The sequence below is a fragment of the Microtus pennsylvanicus genome, chromosome 3 (genome assembly GCF_037038515.1).
Source record: "Microtus pennsylvanicus isolate mMicPen1 chromosome 3, mMicPen1.hap1, whole genome shotgun sequence".
Taxonomy (NCBI): Eukaryota; Metazoa; Chordata; class Mammalia; order Rodentia; family Cricetidae; genus Microtus; species Microtus pennsylvanicus.
In genome coordinates this window covers 66,046,094-66,056,901 of record NC_134581.1, presented here as the reverse complement: position 1 = coordinate 66,056,901, position 10,808 = coordinate 66,046,094, and the positions used below count along the sequence as shown (strand labels likewise).

Below are 10,808 nucleotides of genomic sequence, written 5' to 3'. Positions count from 1 at the left end.
TCTGCCACTGAAGTTGAAAGATAATTTGCCTGAATCTCTTCAACCAAACGAAGCTTTCTAATCAATTATGAACAGAAGCAATGAGATACAGTGTAAGGGTGCGAAGGGCTTTGAGACCCAGTCAGCATCAATCGCCATCAAAATTGCTCGGAGGCTGTGGCCTACGAAGGCACTAATATTTACAATGCTAAGTGACAGCACGGACAGCGTAGACTACTCTGGAAGCAACTGTCTATCATTTCGCTGGGTGGCTTGAATGAATGCCAGAGCTGTCTGTCACAACTGTCGTTCAGAGAACTCTAGTTATCCATCTCATTTAAAAGGAAGAGAAAAATAGACCCTCAAGGAAGGATGATTCGACCAGGGTGGCCTTGCAGATCATATAGAATCTACAACAGGGGCGTGAGAGGCAGCGGTAGGGATGGTCTTATTGGCTCACGCGGGAATCCAGCGTTCGGCAGACTGCCGCAAGAGGGCTACCGTGGGTTCGAAGCCTGACTGAGTTACAGTACAACACGAAAACAAACTGCCCCGAAACAAAAGTCAGGACAGCCTTCGCACCTGTCAGAATTCGCGCTGGAGTGTGTGTGTGTGTGTCGGGGGGCGCCGGTTGACAAAAGAGGGCCAGGTGTGGAAAAGGCGGAGCTACGAGTTGATGGGGCTGGATCAGGGGCGGAGCCTAGGCAAACTGGGTGCGGCCTCCCGGGGGCGGGGCCAAGCGCCGCGGGCTCCGCCCCTCCGCCGTGCTGCGAGGTGGGCTTCCTTCAGGAGCAGAACTTGCAGCTGGCGGCTCTCAAGGCACGAGCGGAGTTCGGCGGCGGCCCGCGTTCTCCGAAAGGCAGCCGTCGACGGGCGAGCGATGGCGGCGCGGGGGTCGCGGCGGCGCGCGCTGCGCCTGCTCTTGGTGGTGCAGCTGCTGGCGGGGCGCTGGTGGCCGGCCGGGGCGGCGCGGGGCGCGCGGGGAGGTGAGCCCGGGCGGGGTCGCGGGCCGCGGGGTCGCGCAGCGGGGCTCCGCCGCCTTGCCCTTTCTTCGGGGGGACGGGTGCGGATTTCCAGGTTAGCGCCCAGCTCTGTTCATCTCGATGCAAAGAAAAGGCCAGTTTGGGGGCTTGGTGGCTCGCGTCGTTGGGGCGGCTGGTGTAGGGTGTGCCTCGGTACAACTTTCTCTTTAGAGCGAGCCGCTGTCATAGGGCTTCCCGCTTCCCTGATGGTTCACGGCGTGGAGACTAGGGGCTTAATGGTCTTTGAGACTTTATAGACCACCCTCTTCTACCTCACTTCTGCAGCATCTTTCCTTTTGCCAGGAGATGCAAACGTTTGCTGAAGAAATGCTAGGTAGTCCACACCCCTGGCTTCCGGACTCATCGCTTGACTTTTGGGTTCTTCGCTTCTTTGGAGCATGGTGTTCCCTTCCTCCCACCCCGTCAGTGTTTCAAGATGTTGTGGATTGGGATAGAAACAAACAAACAAACAAACAAAAGAAACAAACAAACAAGCAGAGCCTAGTACTTTGAATTTCCAGTGTTTTAACATATTTTAGTTAGCCCCTTTCAGTACTTTGTAGAAAAATGCTGTTTCTGGAGCTCCTGTGATGTGTCCTTTACTAGAGCAGGGGCGACAGAGGGTCGCTGCACCTGAAGCTCGCTTTTAGTGAGAAGAGGAAGACTGGAGGACCTTTACCTGTCTTTCTTTCGTTATGATTTTCTTGTTGTTGTTGTTTTTTTTGTTTTTTTGTTTTTTGTTTTTTTGAGACAGGGTTTCTTTGTGTAGCCTTGGCTGTTCTGGTTTGCAGACCAGACTGGCTTCGAACTCACAGAGAACCACCAGATCCACCTGCTTCTGCCTTCTGAGTGCTGGGATTAAAGGCATGGGACACCAGTGCCCCAGGCTTCGTTAAGATTCTTAAACTGTGAGTCCTGATTTTCTTTAGGAAGTGGTAACTTTGTGGACTAGAATTCCCGATTTCAGGGTGGGTCTACTGAAGCAGTGAAATCTTTGCAAAGAGCCTTACAGTTTAGGGAAAGAGAGGGATGTCCCGGTCTCAGAACATGTCTCCAATGTGCCTTAGAACATGGTTCTCGCCGCAGTTTTCCTTATTTGGAAACTGAGGACAACACAGCTTACTTTCCCCAGCCGTTTTCAGGATTGACTGGTACGTATAAAATGCCAGGCAGTGTCTGGCAGCCTAGAAGATGGTAGTCCCTGTCTCTCTGACGGTGCTGGGAATTTGAGCAGGTTTCTCAGTTTTAAGATAAATCATTGTTGCTGAGTCTCCGATGGTGTACATAGCTAACTCTTGTGCAGGGTTTGGGGTTTTAGCCAAGGTGGATGACCTTCTCCTTTCGGCTGCCACTCAGTGGTATTTCTTTAATAATAACCATCTTGTTGTGTTACAGTTTTTTGGTTTGTTTGTACCATGTGAGCGCCTTAAGAGCTTCCTTTGTGTGTGGGTATTCACATATGCTAGAAGAGGCCAGAGGTCAGCCGTGGGTATTGTCCCTCCGGGGCCATCCACTTTGGTTGGTTTTTGTTTGTGACAGTCTCTCACTGTGACCTGGGGCTCATGGATTAGGATAGGCTGCTGACAATCCTGCTGAATTTCAGAGATCTGCCTGTCTCTGCCTTCCTAATGTCGAATGACCAGGGCATCTGTTACATTGAAAAGGCTCCTTGCTAGACCTTTTCCATTTTACGGGGGTCAAATGCAGGTCTTTGTTCTTGTGCCACAGGCATCTTACAGGTTAGCTTCCAGCCTCCAAGAGCTGCGATGCCTTATGTGTCCTCAATACCTAGTTTATTATAGGAGACTGGTGATGTTTATAAGTGAATGAATAGAGCCATAATCTCCCTGGATATTTTCTCACTTATAAGAAAAGGCCGTTAACTGTTCCTGTCTCCAGCTCTAATCTTAAGTTCTGTGTAAGCATCGTGAAGAAGATAGTGATACGGGCTGATATAACTGCACACTGGCAAATAATAAGCCTTTGCGTTCTGCCGCCTTTGAATTCACAGTGGCTGATGTGCTGTGTGGAGAGGAGAAGCCTATTATTAACTGGCTTTGTTTTTTGGGGCATATTCAACTTGGCTGACTCCCTCTCTCCCTTTAAGATAGTAGAGTAGAGGTGGATGTTTTTTGGAAATTGATTTTATGTTTTATTGTTTTCATGTTCGTCTTAGAGTCTCAACATGACTTTTATGGTTTCCTATGAACCAGTTCCCAGACAGAAAGTCTTGTCTAGTCAGCCACCAGCCATACCTGTTTGGCCGACTGAAGGTCACAGAGCTGTGGAAAGTAGCCTGGAAGGCAATTTCGTCTGCAGTGGAATATAATTTGCTAGACATTAAGATAATATGGGCCTTTTGAACTGACCTGCGACGAGGACGTTCATGGAAATTAGTCAGTCATTAGGTATACTTCTTAGCTGTGTGACATTTTAGTGTATGATCTTCAGTCAAAGGAAGATGAAATAATCCATAGAGAGTTTGAGCTCTAAATGCGTATTCTTCTCATCTTTAGTTCTCTCATTTACACTCCCTGACACTAACAGAGATGCATAAGGTGGCCATCGACTTCACGAAAGTCAGCTACTCACCTTTTAAAGACATTGTGTATAGTTCTGCCTGCGTGTATACAGTGTTTTGCTTTCGCGTATTCCTGAAGGTCAGAAGAGGGCATCAGATCTCATCACAAATGGTTGTGAGCCACCATGCCGTTGCTTGGAATTGAACTCTGGACCTCTGGAAGAGCAGTCGGTGCTCTTAACTTCTGAGCCTTCTCTCCAGCCCCCTATTTATTCACTTTTGACATTTATTGGCCATGCTCTCAGTGCTCTGACTTTGTATGTTTGTCTTTTTTGTTGTTGTTATTTAAGACAGGGTTTCTCTGTGTAGCTTTGGAGCATGTCTTGGAACTCGCCCTGTAGACCAGGCTAGCCTCTCAAGCTCACAGAGTCTACCAGCTTCTGCCTCCCAAGTGCTGGGATTAAAGGCATGCACCACCACTGCCCGGTGCTTTGTGTATTTTGACTCCCATGAAACAACCATAATGTGTGAAGTATTCCCACTGACTCCACCTGCATGATTTATTTAGGACAAGTCAATGTTTTTTTTTTTAATTTATTTATTTATTAAAGATTTCTGTCTCTTCCCCGCCACCGCCTCCCATTTCCCTCCCCCTCCCCCAATTAAGTCTCCCCCCAGCCCGAAAAGCAATCAGGGTTCCCTGGCCTGTGGGAAGTCCAAGGAACCCCCACCTCCATCCAGGTCTAGTAAGTTGAGCATCCAAACTGCCTAGGCTCCCACAAAGCCAGTGCGTGCAGTAGGATCAGAAACCCATTGCCATTGTTCTTGAGTTCTCAGTAGTCCTCATTGTCCGCTATGTTCAGAGAGTCCGGTTTTATCCCATGCTTTTTCAGACCCGGGCCAGCTGGCCTTGGTGAGTTCCCAATAGAACATCCCCATTGTCTCAATGTGTGGGTGCACCCCTCGCGGTCCTGAGTTCCATGCTTGTGCTCTCTCTCTTTCTGCTCCTGATTTGGACCTTGAGATTTCAGTCCTGTGCTCCAATTTGGGTCTCTGTCTCCTTTCATTGCTTGCTGAAGGTTAATATTCAGGAGGATGCCTATATGTTTTTCTTTGGGTTCTCCTTATTTAGCTTCTCTAGGATCACTAATTATAAGCTCAATGTCCTTGGTTTATGGCTAGAAACCAAATATGAGTGAGTACATCCCATGTTCCTCTTTTTGGGTCTGGCTTACCTCACTCAGGATAGTGTTTTCTATTTCCATCCATTTGTATGCAAAATTCATGAAGTCCTTGTTTTTTATTGCTGAGTAGTACTCTAATATGTATAAATTCCATACTTTCTTCATCCATTCTTCCATTGAAGGGCATCTAGGTTGTTTCCAGGTTCTGGCTATCACAAACAATGCTGCTATGAACATTGTAGAGCATATACTTTTGTTGTATGATAAGGCCTCTCTTGGGTATATTCCCAAGAGTGGTATTGACAAGTCAATGTTTTAAGTGTTGGTGATAGGACAGTAAACAGGTCTCTGCCCTTTAGAGCTTGAGTTAACAGATGATGAGGTTGACATACAAGTAATTTATATGATTTGATCTAGGCAACAGTTAGTGGATGAAAGAATCTGGATTTGAACTTGGGTAGTCTGCTTGGGGATTTGCTTTTAAGCAATATTCTCCGTATTTTAATCAGTCAACATGGATGAAGCAGTCAAACTATGTATATGATTTTCCCCAACAACAAGCAAGGCCTGGCCGTTCATGTTACACTTCTGTATAGTTCCCTGAGCCCTTAGGGAAGGGGTCCTATTCCTGTGAGGAGATGCCATGACCATGACAACTCTTCTAAAGGAAAATGCTTACTTACAGCTCAGAGGTTTAGTCCATTACCATTGTGGCAGGAAGCAAGGCAACATGCGTGCAGAGATGGTGCTGGAGAAGGAGTTGAGTTCTTACATCTTGACCTGCAGGCAATAGGAAGTGGTCTGAGACACTGGGCATATCTTGAGCATAGGAAACCCCAAAGCCTGCCCCCACAGTGACACTGTTCCTCTAACAAGGCCACATCTACTCCAACAAAGTCACACCTCTGAATAGTGCCACTCTTGATGAGCTTATGGGGGCAATTATATTCAAACTACCACAGGAGGAGCTTGACAGAGACATCCCAGTTTGGACTGAATGTCCCCAAATCTCTGTCTCTGTACACTGTTCATCTGTGGGTCCCCGTGTTAGTTCGCATCTACTGCAAAAGGAAGCTTCTCTGATGATAGCAGAGTGAGACACTGATCTATGGGTATGGTAGAACGTCATAGGAATCATTATTGCTACATTCCTTTAGCAGAATTACAGTATTTGGTGTTGTCCTGGCCAGTGTCCTGTGCAGTCTCAGGTTCTTGGCTACCAGAGCAAGTATTAGGCATGGCTTCTGTTTTGTGGAGCAGGGGAATGATTAGTAACCCCTACAATGTTTGTGCCCTACTGTACTAGCATATCATGCAGGCAGGTCACTGTTGCAGAGTGCAGGGTGTGGTTATCTTTCTCCCCTGGTAGATTGCAGAGTACTTTCCAGTACCGTGAACATTAGTCAGTGGGGGTGAGGCTCTCATTAGGCACCAGCTGGACTTCTCTGTGTTCGGTGAGTTATGTAAATGCTGTCTTCAGCAGTAAGACCTTACTATCGCTTTGTGGAAAACAACCCGCAGCCTTGGCAATAGCCTGAGATAGTTGGGGATTTCCATGATGGCCCTTTAGCCAGTGACTCAATTAGATGAACATCTGTTATTTAGTGACTCTATCTAGATTTCTTTCATACTTGTATGGGATAAAAATGATAGAGGTGATTCTAGGTGTTGATATCTGGGGTGTGTGTGTGTGTGTGTGTGTGTGTGTGTGTGTGTTTTGGTTGGGAATTCCACTCCTTGGTTTCTATTGCTCTATGTAGATCTCAGGAAAATGTGGTAGCTGTGGGTTCCCTGATAGAGAGTGCTTCTGCGGTTGGTGGGTGGTGGAGAGGAATGGAGGTGGTTTATGGGAACAGCCCCGAGAGGGTCCTTGGGAAAGAGCTAAGGGGATCTTGTCCACACCAAGAGGCAGGGGCTTCCTGGGTCTGTATCAAGAGCTGGAGTCTCCAATGAATGGAGCTGACAGAGGAATGGGAATGAACTAGAGGGGAGGGCTGAGAAGGTCTGAAGAGAGAAGCGTAGTTGGTCTGCACCAAGGTTTAGCAGAGACCCAGGGATGCAGGGTGGGAGCCACTTTTGTCATGTTTGTACATATGCTTATATCTAACCTTTCACACGGTTAATTTTTAAAGTAAAATTTCTTTTGGCCAGGTTTGGTGATACTTGCCTGTATTCCCAGAACTTGAGAGGCTGAGGCAAGAAGAGTTCAAGGCCATAAAGAATGGAAAAAAGTTTTGCTAGCTATTCATCTGATAGAAGATTAAGACCAAAAATGTACAAAGAACTTAAAAAAAAAGTAAATACAAAAAACTCAATCCTGTTGATAAATGGGCTAGTTCAATGAGCATTTAATTCTCAAAAGATGAAATAATAAATTGCCAGCACACATATGAAAATGTTCCACATTTCCTCAGGGAAACACAAATTAAAACTATACTGATACCCTTTCTATTTAGAAGGGAGTTGTTAAGAAAAGTATGGATGCTGGAAGCTGGCAAGAAGACTCAGCAGTTAAGAATGCTTGCAGTCTTGCAGAGGACCAGGGTTTCCAGCAAACTCATAACCACCTGTAACTCTGGTGCCAAAGGATATGATGGTTTCCTCTGGCTTCCACAGGTACCTGTACACACACACACACACGGGACCCTATATGGGAATGGAATTTAGTCCAATGACTGTGGAAATCAATGTGGACATTCCTCAAGAGACCTGAAAATAGAACTTCCATATTATCCAGATCCCCCTAGGTGTTTACTGCAGGACTCTCCATCAACATATCTCAGAGAAACATTCATTTCTGTGTTTATTCCAGCTCTGATCTCAGTGGCTGTTATGTAATCAGCCTGTGTTCAGTCAACAGATGAATGAGGAAAATGTCTCATTTTTTTTCCAGCCTTAAAAACTAAGCAAGCTGTGTCCTTTGCAGGAAAATGAGTGGAGCCAGAGAGCACATTGAAATACACTCATACTCACAAAGACAAGTAGCGTGTTTTCTCTCATTGTTATTCCCAATTTTATATAGATAAAATCTACCTAAAATTGTGTGTGTGAGAAAGACAGCCGTGAAAAGAGAAGTGAGATTGTCTGGGGTAAGGAAAGGGCTAGCAAGAGGGGTTGGGGAGGACAAGGCTTTGGAGATGGGTGTGGTCGATGCACATGATATACTTGGATGGAAATGTTTGCACAGTGACTGTACACCAGTAAAATGCTTTTTAAAGTTCATGGTCAACTTGGGCTTGGCAGATCTTGTCTTAGAAAAAGAAAACAGTTTTCTTGAAAATGCTGAATATGCACTATGACCTAGAGTATGAACTCTTGGAAGGTGGGGATCACGATCCACTGGAGAGTGCCGTTGTACCTGAGTATCTGTTTATGGAGACAGGTTTCCTGGAGGCCAGGTTGGCCTCACTTTGACGTATGGTCCAGGATGACCTCGGACTCTGGCTCATCTTCCCTCCACTTCCACATGCTGGGACTGCAGCTGTGCTTCACTGTGCTTGTGCCTGGGTTTACTAAAGGGCTGCTGATGGGACTCTGATATGATTGTCAGATAGACTGTTCCTTTTCATCCGTAATTACAAATTATATCAAGCAATTTTTAAAAATTAGGCTGAGCTTTCACTAGAGTAATTTCAGCATAACATTTTTCTTCTTGTACAATTGTTTTTCTTTTTATAGCAGAATTGAATTCTTTTAGATAATGGTATTTTTAGTTTAAAATTAAATAAGCAAGTTGACACAGACATGTTGAGGTTAGAATAGTTTAGGAAGAAGTTAGAATTTGTTTCTTTTGGAGTTTTCTCTGGAACAGTGGAAACAGTGTGATGGAAAAAATCATGTTTTAAATCTAGTTTTAATGGTGTGTGTGTGTGTGTGTGTGTATCTGTGTGTGTGTGTGTGTATCTGTCTGTCTGTGTGTGTGTGTGTATCTGTCTGTGTGTGTGTGTGTGTGTATCTGTCTGTGTGTGTGTCTGTGTGTGTGTGTGTGTATCTGTGTGTGTGTGTGTGTGTCTGTGTGTGTGTGTGTGTCTGTCTGTGTGTGTGTGTGTCTGTGTGTGTGTCTGTGTGTATCTGTCTGTCTGTGTGTCTGTGTGTGTGTGTGTGTGTGTGTGTATCTGTCTGTCTGTGTATGTGCAGATGAGTGTGGGTACCTAAAGTGGCCAGGGGTGTCAGGTCTTCTGGAGATGGAGCTATGGGCAGTTGTGAGCCTTCAAGTGGGTGATGGCAATCAATCTTAGGTCCTCTAGAAGAGAGGCAAGTAACTAATCCCTGGTTCTGGTTTTTTATTCGAGACCGGGTTTCTCTGTGTAGTCCTGGTTGTCCTGGAATTGAAACTATAGACAGAGCTGGCCTTGAATCCAGAGATTCACCTGCCTTGGGAGTACCAGGATTAAAGGCTTGTGCCACCATGCATGGCTATGATTTTAATTTAAGTTTTATTTTATGTAATTTAAGATAACATGGTATCTTTTTGCCAATGGCCTTGAATTCCATAACCTTACATGCTTTTCTGTAAAGCAAGATTGAGGAGAAGGGGATAAGCCCTTTACCAGTAGAAACAGATGCGACTTCAGATGATCTGACAGGAGGGATAATTATGAAATTTTTAACTAAAAATTATTTCCTTTAAAATTGCTAGTGATATGTGTTGAATTAGGTAGAACTTTTCTTCTGTGTTGAAGTTTCTCAACCTCTAAAACTTTGGGCTCGGAAAGTATTTGTTGTTGGGAGGAAAGGGTCCTGGCCATCTAGTGTGTTTGTTTACAGCATCCCTGTAGGAAAGGGTCCTGGCCATCTAGTGTGCTTACAGCATCCCTGTAGGAAAGGGTCCTGGTCATCTAGTGTGCTTACAGCATCCCTGTAGGAAAGGGTCCTGGCCATCTAGTGTGCTTACAGCATCCCTGTAGGAAAGGGTCCTGGTCATCTAGTGTGTTCACAGCATCCCTGAAGGAAAAGGTCCTGGCCATCTAGTGCAAACATATAGCATCTCTGTAGGAAGGGGTCCTGGCCATCTAGTGTTAACAGCATCCCTGAAGGAAAAGGTCCTGGTCACCTAGTGTTAACATACAGCATCCCTGTAGAAAGGGGTTCTGGTGTTCTACTGTTTTTACAGTGTCCCTGACCTCTGTTTGTGAGCTACAATCAGAACCCCACTGAAAACACCTCCAGAGATTTTCAAGTGTTTCCCATGGGACCGATTATTCTTTCCCACTTTATGTAGGGTCCTTGTGGTTTTGTGGCAGAGCCTCTCATAGTTGACTGTGTAAGGGGATCCCTTGGGGTTTTGTTAAGGATACATGGGGATTCAGAAGGTCAGAGGCAGGGCCTGAGGCTCTCATGTCTCAGATGCTTCTAAGGGAAGTCTGAAATTCATGGTGTATTGGCTATACTTGGGTTTTGTTTGCTTGCTTGCCTCCTTGTTTTTTGAGACAGGGTCAGGTCTCTGGTAGCCCAGGTTGACATTGTTTGTATATGTAGCCACTGTTGCTGAAAGTAACACACTTTAAGCAGGAAGGTAATCCCCCATTCGTGTCAATTATTGTCATTTGCAGGATCTGAGGAAAGTAATTATGCAAGTAGCTTTTTCTTCCTAAATGACATAAGAGTACTACAAACCTGGGGCTTAGGGAGGTAGCTACAGGTGGTGGTACTTGTAAGTTCAAGGCCAACCTGGTTTTCAGAGTGAGTTCCTGGACAGCCAGGGCTAGGCAGAGAAACGCTGTCTGGGGAAAACAAACAAACAACAACAACGACAACAAACTGGGATAAACCTGGGGCTGTGGTTCCCAGCACCAACATCAAGTAGTCATCACTTGTAACTCAAACTCCAGAGAATCCAGTGCTCACTTCTGGCCTCTGTAGACACCCTCACAGTGTGGCACACACCTACACGTAGATTGTTTTAAAAATCTGAAAAAACTCATAGAAACCCAGAAAATAAGCATCAACCCCCATTCACACAAATCAGCTGCTACCCCCCCTTTTCTTTTCTCTGTTTCTTTAAACAAGGTCTCACTGTGACTTTGTAGCCTAGGCTGGTCTTGAACTCACTGGGTAGCCAAGGCCAACCTCAATCTCAAGGACTGGAGAGATGGTTCATTG

The 10,808-nt window shown here is 45.6% G+C and overlaps 1 protein-coding gene across 2 annotated transcripts in view; it reads left to right on the top strand.

Moving 5' to 3' along the window:
* Positions 1 to 760: 760 nt before the first annotated feature.
* Chrna5 (cholinergic receptor nicotinic alpha 5 subunit) overlaps positions 761 to 10,808 on the top strand; it is a 29,627-nt gene continuing 19,579 nt past the window's right edge. Inside the window, exon 1 of one of the 2 annotated variants that reach the window (XM_075965863.1) lies at positions 761 to 965. In XM_075965863.1, the coding sequence (XP_075821978.1) occupies positions 860 to 965 (106 nt within the window). In that variant the 5' untranslated portion in view covers positions 761 to 859. Of the gene's footprint in view, positions 966 to 3,522; positions 3,560 to 10,808 lie in introns of those variants that run through there. The other variant, XM_075965864.1, reaches the window with a different exon arrangement.